Below are 18,872 nucleotides of genomic sequence, written 5' to 3'. Positions count from 1 at the left end.
AGAATACAGGAGTGGGTTAGCATTCTCTTTTCCAGGGGATCTTCCCAACCCAGGGATTGAATCCAGGTCTCCTGCATTGCAGGCAGATTCTTTACCATCTGAGCCACCAGGAAGGCATCAAGTCCTGAGGGAATGGCATTAATTACCATCTTTCAAGGCCTGGCTCAGCTTCTCTTCCTCCAGAAAGCCTTCCTTGGCTTCCTCCAAAGACAAGCTCCCTCCCCCCAACCTCCATCATCTCACAGAATTCATGGTCGGCATTCTAGCCCCTTTGGGAGCTTGAACTCATTTTGCGGCACACAGACTTCACTTACAAATTGCAATCCCCAGTTTACAAGCTAAGAGGTACTGAGGTGGAGTGGCTGAGGCCCTCTCACAGGGTGGAAGGGGTGGAATGATTAAATATAAGGCAAGGAGGACAGTTCCAAGAAAGCAGTTTGGGCAGGTGGCCCAGAATGGAGGGAACTTCCCAGATGGGGAAGGAAGAGGTGACAGAACACCATTTTCCAATACCTGGCCCCATACAGCCACTGGATCTTGCAACCCTTTCCTCACCATTTCTCTTTGTGACCCCTAGGAGTCCCCTTCTAAAGACCTTGGTGGCGTGAACTCACATCCATTCCCTTCTCTTCACCAGCCCCATGTGAAGACTTTCTATGTGTATAATCTGTGGTAAAGGAATGGCTACCCTCATTTGGCAGATGATGAAACAAGTCTAGAAAAGTCCAGTGTGTAGGATCAATACTCGATACTAACAGCCAAGCCCTCAATATCAGTTGTTTTTGTTCACTAATCCTTAGTGAACAACAACAACAAAAAAAATCCTTAGTGAACCCTTTTGTTCACTAACCTCTGACCCCACCCCAGCCATCTCAGAATGAAAGCAGGAGCCCAGAGTGGTCATCAGATTGGCCCTCACCCCGCCACCAGCTACTTCACTCTTTCATCTTGCCCAGAGACTTGAACGGAGATGAGAAGCACTGGGATCACCCTCCTGGGTCCTTCTTCACTACACTCCCACCACCACCACCACCACAGATAATGCCCCTGAGCTAGGAGGCAGGCGGACACCCTGACCAAGTTCCGTCACTCTCAGCTGCATGACCTTGGGCAAATCACTCAACTTCTCAGAGCCAGAATTCTTATCAACAAATGAGAATGACAAGAAACACTGTTGCTCTTCACAGCCATCCTCACAAAACTGTTGCTATGCAGACTCAGGAAGATAAAGTAAAACCAGCCCAGAAATGTAGTTCCTATTTCCCCACCTCATCCTCAGCATTCCTACAAAAAGGACCACAGAAGAACAACTCCCAGCAAGGAGACTCACTGTCATATTTTACCCTGACCTAGGCATTTTCAGAATTTCAACAGAATTGGGAGATGGTCAGGATCATAATTAGGCTAAGAACTCTGGAGTCAGATGCTTAAATTTAAGCTCCTACTTAACAGCTCAATAGCTATGGGGTAAGTAACTTAATCTCTCTCTCCAGTGCCTCTTTTTTTGTGTGGGGTTTTTTTTTTTTTTTTTTTTTTTTGGTCTGTAAAATAGGACTGTTCTGAAGATTAAAGGAATTTATACAAGACACAGTGGTGGACTTGACAGTGGTATTCTTCCCACAGTGGTGGACACACAGCCAACAGTCAGCACATGTTAGGTGCATCCCTTTAAATGACATTTCTAGAACTGGTCCTCAAAAACAGGTCAGGAATCATTAGCCCCAGTGGTCAGGAGAGGAAAGACAGGAGGGAAAGATGTACCCATGTCACACAAGCAAATCTGGGATCAGTTCAGTTCAGTTTGGTCGCTCAGTTGTGTTCAACTCTTTGCAATCACAAGGGCTGCAGCACGCCAGGCTTCCCTGTCCATTACCAACTCCAGGAGCTTGCTCAAACTCATGTTCATCGAGTTGAGTCAGTGATGGTCTGAGAATGAACCTGGAGGCTGACTGGCTGGCAAACCAAGGAAAAACAAAACAAAAACAAAAACTAGAACTTAACAGACAATGCCAGTCCAGGTGGTCCCTCTACCCCTTGCCACTGTGTGGAGCTGTGGGCCAGTTGCCCTCATCCCGCAGAAGCTGTGCTCCCTGGCTTGGGCGGGGTGGGGGCGGGGGGTGTGGGAGATGGAGAGATTGGGTGCGTGGGGGGCGTGGTAGGGGGCGGGGGTGGGGGGGTGGGTGTGCTCTCCAAAGTGCCCCAGTGCCTGGCAGACAGCAGGCGCTCAGTAACAATGGATGAATGACTACCTGTGTCAGTGTTTATAAAGAGTCTTGTTTTTCTGTTCCTGGAACTACATTCCTTCCACTGTGACAACTGCTTGCTAACTCGCTTCAGGTTCCGCAGACATCAGATACCGCGTGCACTTCAAGAAAGAACTTCCAAAGCTGCTGCGCCCGGGTGCCGGCGAACACCACACTCAGCAAAGGCGGTCGGCCACCTCATGTAGCCCGCGGTTCACGCACGGCCTTTCAGGAAACAAACTCTTCCTTCTGGGCCCCTCCTTCCTGCTCTGCCATGACTCACTCCTGGGCCTGGCTGGCAGGAGACCGCAGTCGGCCAACCAGGGTGGCACAAGAAAGGTTTTCACCGTGACTAGGCAGAAAAGCAGCGGGCGCAAGCGCCTGGCCTGCACCTACTACCCAGGGGATGAGCGGGGGTGTGACCAAGGCGGGGCCAGGGCAGGGCCCCACCGCCCCGGGCGCCAGAAAACTGCACACCCGCCCGCTCCACGATTGGCCTGCTCAGACCACAGAGACCTATGGGGTGGTCCTCCCACAGCCAATCAGGGGCCCCAAGGAGCCCATTCATTCACACAACGCGGCAGGAAAAGAAGCGAGGCTAGGCCCAGAGTTGCGTGGAACTTTGAAACGCGCGCGCGTTCTGTGGTGTCGAGGCTGGAGTTCCGGAGGGGCCGATCGCAGAAAGCTAGACGCGTGTAGGGGCTGTAGATTCGCCGCCTACAGATCCTTCCCAGCAATCTGGGCGTGGCGCACCACCCTCCCCGGCCCCGCAGTGCCGGGTTCCGCTCCGGCCCCAGCGGGACCCGCGGGCCGCCGGGAACCGGCCGGGTTCCTAAGTGCCCAGAAGGAAGCGGCTCTCGGGCGGATTCCTGGCGGCAGCCTCCGGCAGTAAAAGCCCACACAGGTGGCCTGGCGGAGGCTGCAGCCACGTGGGCGCTAAGCAAAGCGTCCCCCCACCGTTCCCTCCTTCCCCGGCCAACCACTCACGGCAGTCGTCCTCGTCACTGTTATCCGAGCAGTCGTCGTCCTCGTCGCACCTCCACACGGAGGGAATGCAGCGCTCGTTCCGGCACCGGAACTGGTTCTCTTCGCACTCCTTGACCGACCCTGCGCGGGGGGAGAGGAGGCGTGAGCCGGATCCCCAGAACATAGCGGTCCCGGCCGCGGGGAGGGGTCTACTGAGTGAAGGAAAGGGGGCGACGCTGAAGCCAAAGACTTGGAGGCCTCTGGCACCCTCGACCAGGAAGGGCAGGATGATAAGGGTTCCAGGGATGACGGGCTGCCCTGTGGCACGACGAGGCCAGGCACACACAGTCGGTGTCACACCATTTTGATACACTCCCCATTCAGAACACTCACCCGCCCACACGGCCCATAATGAGAGATCCACACAGACAGCCCACAGGGAGCCCCCCGAACACGCCGCGACACGCGCACTAGGCGCTGCGGGCACATCCCCCTCGCACGCAGCCCCTCTTTCTCTGCAACACGCAGGGGTCGCCGGAAACGCATTGTCAGCCGGGGTAGTCTCCAGGCTCAGCTCATCGCCGCCGCGGAGCGCGCGTGTCAAATTAACCCCAACGGCGAGAATCACACAGCCCTCGCGAAACCATCAGTGACCAACCCAGCAAAGTTCCTGGCCCCCACGGCGCCCATCCCCCAAGAACGGGCGCCGGGGGCAGACAGAGCCCACTACACAAGAGAGCCGCGAGGGTGGGGGTCGAGGGCAAATTAACGGAGACCTGGGTCCCCAGGAGTATATCCTGCACAGGCGCCCCCCTGCCTGGCCCGGGCTCAGGGACTCCGGTGCAACCCGCCCGTCGGCCGCCGGGCAGTGCTTTGTTGGCCGCTCCAGCGGCTCAAAGCCGGGCCGGGCATCGGCCGCACGCACCTTGGCCGCCGTGCAGTGGATCCGCTGCCGCCGCCGCGAGATGCTGGAGCTGCAGCAGCAGCAGCAGCAGCGCCAGCGGCCGGAGCGCGCCCCGCTCGGGGCGGCCCATGGCGGGCGCCGGGCTCCGGCCGCCGCGCCCCGCGCACCCTGTGCAGCCGCCTCGCCTCAGCCCACCGAGTCCTTGCCGCGGCGCCGGGGCTGCCTCTGCCCCCGCCGCCGCCGCCGCCGCTGCCGCCCGCCCCGGCTCCTCGGCTGCATTTCAAGCAGGTTTCGTGACGCTCGGCGGCGGGGCGGGCTCAGGCTGGGCGCGCGGCCCCGGGCCTGGGCTGCTGCCGCCGGCGCGCGCACCCCCTCCCGCTGCCGCCTCCGCCCCACGCTCCTCCCTCTGACGCCTCCTCTCCCTCCTCCCTCAAGCTTTTGGTCCGCTTCTCAGTTGGTAAGTTCTCAGAGACCCTGCTCAGGGTCCCCCTCGTGCTGGGCGTTGCAGACGCTGGGATGAGCCAGGCAAGACCTCTACCCTCAAAGGTAGCAGATGGCCTAAGGGAAGCAGCACAGGCTGCCTGGAGGAGGTGACAGGCTGATAGGAGGCTGAGGAATGCCAAGGAGTGAACCTGGGCGGGACGGAGACGATGTTCCCGGGTGCACAGGCCTGTGAATGTGCACATGGAGTAGGGATGATAGTGGATAGGGGTTGGGGTACCAGGATTCATGTGATCTGGGAGAAACTGGGGGAGCAGGAATGGACCTCTGCACCCCTCCAAGGCTCCAACCCAGATATCACACATTCCTTGTAGCTGGTTAACGTGCCCATGCTGCATTCTCATATGAATGCAGTTTGTGAGGCCAAGGATGAGAGGCAGGTGGCTTGGGCCTGGTGGACAGACTTGATTCATTCATTCTCATTGGGTCATCCTGTTGGGCCAGGCAGAGGGGCAGACAATCAGGGGGACCAGCAGGGACAACGGGGTTGTCTTCGCTGTGATGGTGAAAGGCAGAGACTGGGGGCCCCCAGATGGGATGCCTCATCCCTGCTAATGGAGGACTCACACCCAGGGCTGCTGTCCGCCCCTGCTGGCATGAATAATACCCCTCCTCTGGAAAGTCTCAGCCCCACTTCACTCATTCCAGAGTGCAGGTGACTAGATTTTAGTTACCTGCTGGTAAGCAAGCCCCAACCAGCACAGCCTTTTTGGACAAAGAGTTTTGAGTGCACTGGCCACTAAAAGAGCCAGACTTGAAGGTGGTTAGGCCCAGTGCGGGTCCACCTTCCCCTCCTTTCTTGCTGTCTCACCTCCATGGCAGGGATATAGAAGAAAGGGCCTCAGGGGTTGTTAGCCTCAGGTCTAGAAGTCACTCTGTCTCATCAGCCGTCCTATTACTGAGCTGTATGTCTTCCCACAAAGGGCAGCCCATTGGCAGTGTTTGTGACCACCCCATGAGAGAGGGTTCCAGACCCCAGAGAGCCCAGCAGGTGCTGTTGCCATCACCTCTACTATCTTTTGTTCATTCAGTCATACAACAAACACTTTCCAGCCCTGCTCTGTGTCAACCCTGCGCCTAGGAGTGCCAAGGTGAATCAGACAGTCTACCAGCTTCATTGCTGGGGAGACAGACCATCAACTGACAGTCGATGAAATGCAGGCATGCTTTCAGCACAAAATTATGGAGCACCTGCTATGTGCCTGACATTGCCCAGGGATACAGTATAGAAATAGATGGCGTTCCTCCTTGCCCTCCTGCACCTTAAATCTTAGTTGGGAGAGAGAGACACAAAAGCAAGAAAACAGAAACAAAAAAATGATCATAATTTCCAATCATCATAACTGCTATAGAAAAAATAAAGTAGGATGATGTGAGAGTAATATGAGGTAACTTTAGAGAGGTGATCAGAGAAGGCCTCTCTGAGGAGGTGACATTTCACTGAATGGCCAAGAATGAAACTACTGTAGATTGAATGTATCCTCCCAGAATTACATTAAAACCTAATCTTCAGTGTGAAGGTATTTGAAACTGGTGTCTCTGGGAGTCAATTAGGACATACATGAAATTAGTGCCCTTAGGAAAGAGGCTCCAGAGACATCTCTGGCCCCCTCTACCATAGGAGGACATAGCAAGAAGATAGTCGTCTATGACACAGGAAGTGGGCTCTCACCAGACATCAAATCTGCTGGCATCTTGACCTTTCATTGCCTTGACCTTGAACGTCTCAGGCTCCCAACAAATTTCTGTTGTTTTCAGGCGACTCAATCCGTGATATTTAGTTATGGCATCCCCAGTGGACTGAGACAGAATCCAACCCTAGGAAGATCAGCTGCAGAGGCATTCCTGGACAGGAGAGCAGCAGACAGACTCCTCCAGTTGGGCTGGAATCTGGTGATAAGGAGAAGCTGGGTGAGCAAGTGATGTCAGAGAGAGCAGCAAGGTTCTGATCACATGAGGGCTTTGTAGGCCACAGCAAGAGGTCTGGATTTTGTTCCAAGCACAATGATTCCCAATGTGACAGCGGGATGCATAGGACTGGAGCCCCTCTTGTAGCCAAGACTGACCACTTCAGCTTAGCTGAAGTCATTCCCTATCTGTGAGCTTCAGTTGCTCATCTGTGAAGCAGAAATGGGGAATTTCATAGGTTCGTTTTAGTTTTCAGATTGTGTGGATTGAAGTTCAGAGGCAGCAAGGTAAAGAGATTAAGAGCATAGGCTCTGGGTTAGACTCCCTGGGTTTAAGTCTGTTCCTTCTCTTTCTAGGTACATGATATTGGGCAACTCACTTGACCTCTATAGCAGTTTCTTTACCTGTAAAATGGGAATGATGACTATCTCACAGGGTTGTGAGGATTGCATTAGAGGAGATTATTTATGCAGAGCATGCAGTGTACAGTTCAGTTCAGTTCAGTCCCTCAGTCGTGTCCAACTCTCTGCGACCCCGTGAATCGCAGCATGCCAGGCCTCCCTGTCCATCACCAACTCCTGGAGTTCACTCAGACTCACATCCATCGAGTCAGTGATGCCATCCAGCCATCTCATCCTCTGTCATCCCCTTCTCCTCCTGCCCCCAATCGCTCCCAGCATCAGAGTCTTTTCCAATGAGTCAACTCTTCACATGAGGTGGCCAAAGTACTGGAGTTTCAGCTTCAGCATCATTTCTTCCAAAGAAATCCCAGGGCTGATCTCCTTCAGAATGGACTGGTTGGATCTCCTTGCAGTCCAAGGGACTCTCAAGAGTCTTCTCCAGTACCACAGTTCAAAAGCATCAATCCTTCGGTGCTCAGCCTTCTTCACAGTCCAACTCTCACATCCATACATGACCAATGGAAAAAACATAGCCTTGACTAGACGGATGTTTGTTGGCAAAGTAATGTCTCTGCTTTTGAATATGCTATCTAGGTTGGTCATAACTTTCCTTCCAAGGAGTAAGCATCTTTTAATTTCATGGCTGCAGTCACCATCTGCAGTGATTTTGGAGCCCCAAAAAAATAAAGTCTGACACTGTTTCCACTGTTTCCCCATCTATTTCCCATGAAGTGATGGGACCGGATGCCATGATCTTTGTTTTCTGAATGTTGAGCTTTAAGCCAACTTTTCCACTCTACAGTCTCACTTTCATCAAGAGGCTTTTTAGTTCCTCTTCACTTTCTGCCATAAGGGTGGGGTCATCTGCATATCTGAGGTTATAGATATTTCTCCTGGCAATCTTGATTCCAGCTTGTGCTTCTTCCAGCCCAGCATTTCTCATGATGTACTCTGCATATAAGTTAAATAAGCAGGATGATAATATACAGCCTTGATGTACTCCTTTTCCTATTTGGAACCAGTCTGTTGTTCCATGTCCAGTTCTAACTGTTGCTTCTTGACCTGCATACAGATTTCTCAAGAGGAAGGTCAGGTGGTCTGATATTCCCATCTGTTTCAGAATTTTCCACAGTTTATTGTGATCCACACAGTCAAAGGCTTTGGCATAGTCAATAAAGCAGAAATAGATGTTTTTCTGGAACTCTCTTGCTTTTTCCATGATCCAGCGGATATTGGCAATTTGATCTCTGGTTCCTCTGCCTTTTCTAAAACCAGCTTGAACATCAGTAAGTTCACGGTTCACATATTGCTGAAGCCTGGCTTGGAGAATTTTGAGCATTACTTTACTAGCATGTGAGATGAGTGCAATTGTGTGGTAGTTTGAGCATTCTTTGGCATTGCCTTTCTTTGGGATTGGAATGAAAACGGACCTTTTCCAGTCCTGTGGCCACTGCTGAGTTTTCCAAATTTGCTGGCATCTTGAGTGCAGCACTTTCACAGCATCATCTTTCAGGATTTGAAAGAGCTCAACTGGAATTCTATCACCTCCACTAGCTTTGTTCATAGTGATGCTTTCTAAGGCCCTCTTGACTTCACATTCCAGGATGTCTGGCTCTAGGTCAGTGATCACACCATCGTGATTATGCTGTGGATGTGACTGGTGATAGAAGCAAGGTCAAATGCTGTAAAGAGCAATATTGCATAGGAACCTGGAATGTCAGGTCCATGAATCAAGGCAAATTGGAAGTGGTCAAACAAGAAATGGCAAGAGTGAATGTAGACATTCTAGGAATCAGCGAACTAAAATGGACTGGAATGGGTGAATTTGACTCAGATGACCATTATATCTACTACTGTGGGCAGGAATCCCTCAGAAGAAATGGAGTAGCCATCATGGTCAACAAAAGAGTCTGAAATGCAGTACTTGGATGCAATCTCAAAAACGACAGAATGATCTCTGTTCGTTTCCAAGGCAAACCATTCAATATCACGGTAATCCAAGTCTATGCCCCAACCAGTAATGCTGAAGAAGCTGAAGTTGAACGGTTCTATGAAGACCTACAAGACCTTGTAGAACTAACACCCAAAAAAGATGTCCTGTTCATTATAGGGGACTGGAATGCAAAAGTAGGAAGTCAAGAAACACCTGGAGTAACAGGCAAATTTGGCCTTGGAATACAGAATGAAGCAGGGCAAAGACTAATAGAGTTTTGCCAAGAAAATGCACTGGTCATAACAAACACCCTCTTCCAACAACACAAGAGAAGACTCTACACACGGACATCACCAGATGGTCAACACCGAAATCAGATTGATTATATTCTTTGCAGCCAAAGATGGAGAAGCTCTATACAGTCAACAAAAACAAGACCAGGAGCTGACTGTGGCTCAGATCATGGACTCCTTATTGCCAAATTCAGACTTAAATTAAAGAAAGTAGGGAAAACCACTAGACCATTCAGGTATGACCTAAATCAAATCCCTTATATTTATACCATGGAAGTGAGAAATAGATTTAAGGGCCTAGATCTGATAGATAGAGTACCTTATGAACTATGGAATGAGGTTCGTGACATTGTACAGGAGACAGGGATCAAGACCATCCCCATGGAAAAGAAATGCAAAAAAGCAAAATGGCTGTCTGGGGAGGTCTTACAAATAGCTGTGAAGAGAAGAGAAGTGAAAAGCAAAGGAGAAAAGGAAAGATATAAACATCTGAATGCAGAGTTCCAAAGAATAGCAAGAAGAGATAAGAAAGCCTTCCTCAGCGATCAATGCAAAGAAATAGAGGAAAACAACAGAATGGGAAAGACTAGAGATCTCTTCAAGAAAATTAGAGATACCAAGGGGACATTTCATGCAAAGATGGGCTCGATAAAGGACAGAAATGGTATGGACCTAACAGAAGCAGAAGATATTAAGAAGAGGTGGCAAGAATACACAGAAGAACTGTACAAAAAAGATCTTCATGACCCAGATAATCATGATGGTGTGATCACTGACCTAGAGCCAGACATCCTGGAATGTGAAGTCAAGTGGGCCTTAGGAAGCATCACTATGATGCAGTGTACAGTAGGCACATAATAGCTACTCGTTTAGTTGTGACGTGAAAGTTGCTCAGTCGTGTCTGATTCTATGCATCCCCATGGACTGTAGTCCATGGAATTCTCCAGGCCAGAATGCTGGAGTGGGTAGCCGTTCCCTTCTCCAGGGGATCTTCCAAAACCCAGGGATCAAACCCAGGTCTCCCGCATTGCACGTGGATTCTTTACCAGTTGAGCCACCAGGGAAGCCCAACTAGTTTAGTTCAGTCAATCAGTTCAGTCACTGAGTTGTGTCCAACTCTTTGTGACCCCATGGACTGCAGCACACCAGACTTCCCTGTCCATCACCAACTCCCGGAGCCCACTCAAACTCATGTCCATTGAGTCAGTGATGCCATCCAACCATCTCATCCTCTGTCATCCCCTTCTCCTCCCGCCTTCAATCTTTCCCAGCATCAGGGTCTTTTCCAATGAGTCAGTTCTTCGTATCAGGTGGCCAAAGTATTGGAGTTTCAGTTTCAGCATCAGTCCTTCCAATGAATATTCAGGACTGGTTTCCTTTAGGATTGACTTGTTTGATCTCTTTGCAGTCCAAGGGACTCTCAAGAGTCTTCTCCAACACGATTATTGAAACATAATTCCTCATCAAAAACCTTTGATAACATCCTAGCACTTAAAGAATAAAGACTGAGCCTTCCTTGACCTCCTCTCCAAGAGGGTCTTTACTCCTACTGTCTGACGCACATCCAGCTGCCAAAGTGGGCAACTCATCTCTCGAAAAAGCCCCTACCAGAGGTCCTCCAGGCTCCTTTCAGCTCCCACCTAATCTGGGCCACTTCTCTCTCTCCCTAGTCAGCCTGTGACCTTCCCAAGGACAGGAACCAGCTCTCATGCATGTCTGGGTTTCTGGCACAGGGCACATTTGATCAGTGTTTGTTTGTTGTTGCCTTTATTCATGATTTCTGTATCTTTAGGAGGACTATGTCGTATTCTCCCCTATTTTCAGAGGACAAATACAAGCCTTGGTATATAACAAGCATTAGATTAATGATGTTTAAATCCTTGAAAAGATTAGAAAGAAAACCGTGTCAAGTAATAGCTAATGCTTACTGTACACTTGCTAGGAGGGAGGTGGTCTGGGTGTTTTAAATGCTTTAATTCATTTGGTCCTTACAGCATCTCTATGAAGCAGGTTTTATGTTGATCCCATTTTACAGATGAGCAAGGTAAAGAAAGGGTGAGGAGATCATACAGATAATAAATGGCAGGCCTAGCAGTTGAACTCAGAGGACAGATCTGGGAGTTTTTCAGGGCACCTAAGTTGGTTAATTCTCGTGAGGGACAAACGGAGAAAGCCAGCCCTTGGCACACACCAGACAGCAAATGGATGCTGAGCTTCTGGTACAATTTGTGCTCAAGTGACTTCTTGTCCTTACCTGTCCTCTGTCTCCATCCTGGGCTGACTCACGCATACTGGCCTCACCCAGTCCTGGGTTTCCAAAGAAAACCCTCAAACCCAACCCCAAGTACAGTGAGTTTTCTGTGAAACAGAAACAGGTGACATTCCACCTGCTGTCCACATGTCCCTCCCAGGTCTCTGTGTCCTGCCTTCAGAGCTATCAGAGGCCCAATGGCCCACCCATTGCACATTCTACTCCCGCACTCTGTCCCCCAGGACAGCCTCAGTCCTCTGCCAGGCTGTAGTCTCTGCTGAGAATTCTCTTGCCCTGGCTGGCTTCTGTGCATACTTTGGGCCTCAGCTCACGATCCTCCTCCCCTGGGAAGCCCTCCAGCCTCCTTTAGAGAGGTACCCCCCTTCTTCTCTAGACTCCCACAAGACTGTGTGCCGCAGTCTCTCTGATCACACTGGGATATCATTGTTGGATTCCCCATCCAATGAGGAGTTGCTCAAGTGAGAAACTGGGTCGTCCTGGTCCTTGCTGTGTCCCCAGTGATGATTTGTTAAAGGGTAGTGTGATATGAAATCTCTCCAGGGCCAGGGCCAGAGAGCCTTCTGCATATACACCTCCCCCAGCTGCTCCAGCTGGCTTTGCGCTAGGCAAGGAGCACAGATGGGCCAGACTTCGTCCCTGCCCTTGAGGATCTCGGGTCTAGGGGCAGACAGGGACAGTGCAGGCTGATAAGAGCCCAGAGAGGGGGTGCCCATGGCATCACATCCCCACCCTCAGATACCCAAGGCTGCATCACCCATCCAGCCAGGGTCAGAGACTAGTGGCCCCGAGCTAATCACAGCTGAGCTGCAAGGGCAGCAGAACTCTCCCACTGTCTGCTGCCTTCACTTTACAGAAGTCTAGCCTAGTCTGTCGTGTGTACTAGAAATGAATTGCCATTTTCTCTTACATATTTACCTCTCTGTCCTTACATATTTACCTCTCTCTCCTCCTCTCTCTCTCTCTTTTCTAGCAGAGTATCTTCATTTCCCATAATAGAAGAATTCTCATTTATTACATGAACTTTATACAGATCCAAACTGCCATGGTTTAAATCATATGTTAGCTGTGTAACCTGGGACAAGTTACTTGAACTGTCTGTGCTACATCTTCATCTATAACATGAGGATGACAATGTTACCTAATAGTATTAATTACCTGCATAGCAAAATAACCTACAACTTAGCAATTCAAAACAACAAATATTTACTATCCCTTATGGTGTCTATGGGTCAGGAATGTGGAAACAACTTAGTTGGGTCATGATGTTGGCCAGGCTATAGTCTTCTGAAGGTTTAACTGGGGCTGGAGGGTCTTGGTTGACTCGCTCTTGTGCCTGGCAATTTCGTGTTTGCTGTTGGCAGGATGACTCAGCGTTTCACCAGACAGATGTCTCCATAGGACTGCTTGAGTGTCCTTACAACATGGCAGCCAGCTCCCCCCATCCAAGAAGGAGAAAGAGAAAACAAGGAGGAAGTCACAATGTCTTTTATGGCCCAAGGAGGGAGGTCACTCCATCATTCTGGCAATATCCTTTTGATTTCACATGTCAGCCCTATTCCTTGTGGGAAGGGACTATGTAGAAGAATGACAGTCAGGAGGCAAAAATCGCTGGGCCATCTTGGAGACTAGCTGCCACATATCTCACAGGATTAGCGAGGATGAAACATGTTAATATAAGTAAAGTGTTCAGAAGGGTTTTCTGTATATAGTACATCTTATATGTGTGTTTGTTGTTGCAATCATTGCTGTTTTTTTCTGGTACATAGTAAGGACTCCATAAGGGTTATTTACAAATACCAAAAACATTATTCCTATTATCTACAGAATCCTATTCATCATATAGAGGAAGACACCCAGCAACTGAGAGGATAAAAGTATTTCAGGGTTTCGAAACTGACCAGAGCAGAGCAAGACAAACCCAGCCTTGGTTTCTTGCCTCTTGGCTGTGTACCCCCAGGAGAGTCACATCTGCTTCCTTCACTGCCTTGCTGGAGGACACTGGGCAGGTCTCTTTTCCTCTCTGACCTTGGGGTTCCCATCCGAAACATGAGGGTTGGACTAGGTCAGTATTTCTTATGACAGATCAGTCACTCTTACCCACTGGGAGTGACTTTCTCCATTTCCACTTACCTCCTCTACTGTCATCCTAGTATTTTCCTTTAAGTCCTTTCACTTAACAATAAACTTCACTTCATCCTAAGCAATGCTAAGCAATAATCTCCATAAGATCACAGGTTTGATATGTTAATCATATTCTCCAATACACATTAAAATAAATGTGTGCTTATTCAAATAAACGATACCCTTCTGTCCAGCCAGATGCATCTTGCTTCTCTCGGGGCCGCCAGCTCCTCGCCCCACTTAATCTGAAGAGGATGGAGTACAGGAGCCCTGACCATTCTGCCCATGACAGCAAACTTCTCAAGGTGACCGAGAGGCCACCAGGGTGCTGGCCACCTGAGTCAGAGGACCTGCTAGCGGAGGCTCAGCAATTTTCCGTTGCTTTGTTTTGGTTTAGTTTTCATTTCTTTTTTTCTTATTAGAGTTTCACTTCCCACACTTTAAAGAATCAAATACTTCATGAGAAACTTAAGTCGTTCACTCCCCACCTCTATTTCCTTCTCCCCAGAGGCAAACATTTTTCTGTTTCTGTTTCTTGATCTTTCCATTTCAGGCACTATCTTTTGACTTCTCACCACGAAGATAAGGATTTAGCTCTCTTACTGCCACTACCACCACCCCCTGCTCCCCCAGAAACATAAACACATAGACATCCACACAGTCACTCTCTGAGTCAACCCTTACCCATCCTTCCAATATGATTGTGATTATGTGATTTTAAAAGATGTTTTAATTTTTTTTATTTTTAATTGTGGTAAGAAACACATAACCTAAAATTTACCATCTTAACCCCTTTTAAATGTACAGTTTGATGGCATTAATTACATCCACATCGTTGCATAACCATCACCCCCAGTCAGCTCCAGAACTCTTTTCATCTTGCAAACTGCAACTCTGTACCCATCAAATAACTTCCCATTCTCCTTTGTCCCCAGCTCCTGGCAACCACATTAGAACTTCTGTCTCTATGAATTTGACTACTCTAGGTACCTCATGTAAGTGGAGTTGTACAGTATTTTCCCTTTTACAATTGGTTTATTTCACTGGCCTAATGTCCCCAATGTTCATCCATGTTGTAGTGTATTGCAGGATTTTCTTCCTTTTAAGGATGAATGCAAAGAAATAGAGGAAAACAATAGAATGGGAAAGACTAGAGATCTCTTCAAGAAAATTAGAGATACCTAGGGAACATTTCATGCAAAGGTGGGCACAGCTAAGGACAGAAACGGTATGGACCTAACAGAAGCAGAAGATATTAAGCAGTGGTGGCAAGAATGCACAGAAGAACTATACAAAAAAGATCTTAATGACTCAGATAACCATGATGGTGTGATCACACACCTAGAGCCAGACATCCTGGAATGTGAAGTCAAGAGGGACTGAGGAAACATCACTATGAACAAAGCTAGTGGAGGTGGTGAAATTTAAGCTGAGCTATTTCAAATCCTAAAAGATGATGCTGTGAAAGTGCTGCACTCAATATGCCAGTAAACTTGGAAAACTCAGCAGTGGCCACAGGACCAGAAAAGGGCAGTTTTCATTCCAATCCCAAAGAAAGGCAATGCCAAAGAATGTTCAAACTACCACACAATTGTACTCATCTCACAAGCTAGGAAAGGAATGCTCAAAATTCTCCAAGCAAGGCTTTAACAGTACATGAACCAAGAACTTCTGGATGTTCAAACTGTATTTAGAAAAGGCAGAGGAGCCAGAGATCAAATTGCCAACATCTGTTGGATCATAGAAAAAGCAAGAGAATTCCAGAAGAACATCTACTTCTGTTTCATTGACTATGCTAAAGCCTTTGACTGTGTGGATCACAACAAACTGTGGAAAATTCTTAAAGAGATGGGAATACCAGGTCACTTTACCTGCCTCCTGTGAAATCTGTATGCAGGTCAAAGAGCAACAGTTAGAACTGGACATTGAACAACAGACTGGTTCCAAATTGGGAAAGGAGTACATCAAAGCTGGATATTGTCACTTTGCTTATTTAACTTATATGCAGAGTACATCATTCAAAATGCTTGGGTGGATGAAGCACAAGCTAGAATCGAGATTGCCGGGAGAAATATGAACAACTTCAGATATGCAGATGACACCACCCTCAGGGCAGAAAGTGAAAAGGAACTAAAGAACCTCTTAATGAAAGTGAAAGAGGAAAGTGAAAAAGCTGGCTTAAAACTCAACATTCAAAAAACTGAGATTATGGCATCTGGTCCCATCAATTCATAGCAAATAGATGGAGAAACAATGGAAAGAGTGAAAGACTTTATTTTCTTGGGCTCCAAAATCACTGCAGATGGTGACTGCAGACATGAAATTAAAAGACATTTGCTCCTTGGAAGAAAAGCTATGACAAATCTAAATAGCATATTAAAAAGCAGAGATGTCACTTTACTGACAAAGATTCGTCTAGTCAAAGCTATGGTTTTTCCAGTAAGACATGTACTGATGTGAAAGTTGGACCATAAAGAAAGTTGAGCACCAAAGAATTGATGCTTTTGAACTGTGGTGTTGGAGAAGACTCTTGAGAGTCCCTTGGACTGCAAGGAGATCCAACCAGTCAATCCTAAAAGAAATCAGTCTTGAGTATTCATTGGAAGGACTGATGCTGAAGGTGAAGCTCCATCACTCTGGCCACCTGATGCAAAGAACTGACTCTTTGGAAAGACCCTGAAGCTGGAGAAGATTGAAGGCAGGAGGAGAAGGGGACGACAGAGGATAAGTAGGTTGGATGGCATCATCAACTCAATGGACATGAGTTTGAGCAAGCTCTGGAAGTTGGTGACGGAAAGAGAAGCCTGGCGTGCTGCAGTCCATCGGGTAACAAAGTTGGACATGATTGAGCAACTGAACTGAATTGAACTAATAAGGATGAATGATATTCCATTGTGTGTATATTCCATATTTTGCTTATCCATTCATCTGACAATGGTCACATGGGGTTGCTTCCACCTCTTGGCTTTTGTGAATAATGCTTATATGAACATGGGTGTACAAACATCACTTCAAATCCCTGTTTTCAATTCTTTGGGGTATATACCAAAAGTGAAACTGCTGGGTCATATGGTAATCCCATTTTTATTTTTTGAGAAACTGCTGTACCATTTTTCATAGTGGTTGCACTGTTTTACATTCCACCAATGGTTCACAAATGATCATACCCTTTACAACAGTTGTTATTTTCTGTTTTGTTTTGTTTTTTTACAGTAGCTATGAACAGGTATAATAGCTATAACAAGTATCTCATTGTTGTTTTGATTTGCATTTCCTTAATAGTGATATGCCCCAACCAGTAACACTGAAGAAGCTGAAGTTGAACGGTTCTATGAAGACCTACGAGACCTTCTAGAACTAACACCCAAAAAAGATGTCCTGTTCATTATAGGGGACTGGAATGCAAAAGTAGGAAGTCAAGAAACACCTGGAGTAACAGGCAAATTTGGCCTTGGAATACAGAATGAAGCAGGGCAAAGACTGATAGAGTTTTGCCAAGAAAATGCACTGGTCATAACAAACACCCTCTTCCAACAACACAAGAGAAGACTCTACACATGGACATCACCAGATGGTCAACACCGAAATCAGATTGATTATATTCTTTGCAGCCAAAGATGGAGAAGCTCTATACAGTCAACAAAAACAAGACCAGGAGCTGACTGTGGCTCAGATCATGGACTCCTTATTGCCAAATTCAGACTTAAATTAAAGAAAGTAGGGAAAACCACTAGACCATTCAGGTATGACCTAAATCAAATCCCTTATATTTATACCGTGGAAGTGAGAAATAGATTTAAGGGCCTAGATCTGATAGATAGAGTGCCTGATGAACTATGGAATGAGGTTCGTGACATTGTACAGGAGACAGGGATCAAGACCATCCCCATGGAAAAGAAATGCAAAAAAGCAAAATGGCTGTCTGGGGAGGCCTTACAAATAGCTGTGAATAGAAGAGATGTGAAAAGCAAAGGAGAAAAGGAAAGATATAAACATCTGAAAGCAGAGTTCCAAAGAATAGCAAGAAGAGATAAGAAAGCCTTCCTCAGCGATCAATGCAAAGAAATAGAGGAAAACAACAGAATGGGAAGACTAGGGATCTCTTCAAGAAAATCAGAGATACCAAAGGAACATTTCATGCAAAGATGGGTTCGATAAAGGACAGAAATGGTATGGACCTAACAGAAGCAGAAGATATTAAGAAGAGGTGGCAAGAATACACAGAAGAACTGTACAAAAAAGATCTTCATGACCCAGATAATCACCATGGTGTGATCACTGACCTAGAGCCAGACATCCTGGAATGTGAAGTCAAGTGGGCCTTAGAAAGCATCACTACGAACAAAACTAGTGGAGGTGATGGAATTCCAGTTGAGCTATTTGAAATCCTGAAAGATGATGCTGTGAAAGTGCTGCACTCAAGATGCCAGCAAATTTGGAAAACTCAGCAGTGGCCACAGGACTGGAAAAGGTCCGTTTTCATTCCAATCCCAAAGAAAGGCAATGCCAAAGAATGCTCAAACTACCACACAATTGCACTCATCTCACATGCTAGTAAAGTAATGCTCAAAATTCTCCAGCCAGGCTTCAGCAATATGTGAACCATGAACTTCCTGATGTTCAAGCTGGTTTTAGAAAAGGCAGAGGAAGCAGGGATCAAATTGCCAACATCTGCTGGATCATGGAAAAAGCAAGAGAGTTCCAGAAAACATCTATTTCTGCTTTATTGACTATGCCAAAGCCTTTGACTGTGTGGATCACAATAAACTGTGGAAAATTCTGAAAGAGATGGGAATACCAGACCACCTGACCTGCCTCTTGAGAAATCTGTATGCAGGTCAGGAAGCAACAGTTAGAACTGGACATGGAACAACAGACTGGTTCCAAATAAGAAAAGGAGTTTGTCAAGGCTGTATATTGTCACCCTGTTTATTTAACTTATATGCAGAGTACATCATGGGAAACGCTGGACTGGAAGAAACACAAGCTGGAATCAAGATTGCTGGGAGAAATATCAATAACCTCAGATATGCAGATGACCCCACCCTTATGGCAGAAAGTGAAGAGAAACTAAAAAGCCTCTTGATGAAAGTGAGAGTGGAGAGTGAAAAAGTTGGCTTAAAGCTCAACATTCAGAAAACGAAGATCATGGCATCCGGTCCCATCACTTCATGGGAAATAGATGGGGAAACACTGGAAACAGTGTCAGACTTTATTTTTCTGGGCTCCAAAATCACTACAGATGGTGACTGCAGCCATGAAATTAAAAGATGCTTACTCTTTGGAAGGAAAGTTATGACCAACCTAGATAGCATATTCAAAAGCAGAGA

At 47.4% G+C, this 18,872-nt stretch overlaps 1 protein-coding gene and 1 long non-coding RNA gene across 22 annotated transcripts in view; both read right to left on the bottom strand.

Annotated features, from left to right (window-relative positions):
- Positions 1-4,291, bottom strand: part of LRP8 (LDL receptor related protein 8) — a 76,797-nt gene extending 72,506 nt beyond the window's left edge. For 18 of the 21 annotated variants that reach the window (XM_025288702.2, XM_025288704.2, XM_025288706.2 and 15 more), the window contains exons 1-2: positions 4,135-4,290; positions 3,231-3,350 (exon numbers count right to left, since the gene is read on the bottom strand). In XM_025288702.2, coding sequence (XP_025144487.2) covers positions 3,231-3,350; positions 4,135-4,243 — 229 coding nt within the window. In that variant the 5' untranslated portion in view covers positions 4,244-4,290. Of the gene's footprint in view, positions 1-3,230; positions 3,351-4,134 lie in introns of all 21 variants that reach the window. The other 3 variants (XR_003110179.2, XR_003110184.2, XR_003110180.2) reach the window with 1 other exon arrangement.
- LOC112585668 lies at positions 1,595-3,201 on the bottom strand. Its single transcript, XR_003110190.2, has 2 exons — positions 2,250-3,201; positions 1,595-1,953 (listed from the first exon to the last, which is right to left on the bottom strand). It is a non-coding gene; the product is annotated as an uncharacterized LOC112585668 (long non-coding RNA).
- Positions 4,292-18,872: the final 14,581 nt, after the last annotated feature.

The sequence above is a fragment of the Bubalus bubalis genome, chromosome 6 (assembly GCF_019923935.1).
Source record: "Bubalus bubalis isolate 160015118507 breed Murrah chromosome 6, NDDB_SH_1, whole genome shotgun sequence".
In the NCBI taxonomy this organism is placed as follows: domain Eukaryota; kingdom Metazoa; phylum Chordata; class Mammalia; order Artiodactyla; family Bovidae; genus Bubalus; species Bubalus bubalis.
Note: the sequence above shows the minus strand (reverse complement) of the source record. Positions and strands in the feature narration are given on the sequence as shown.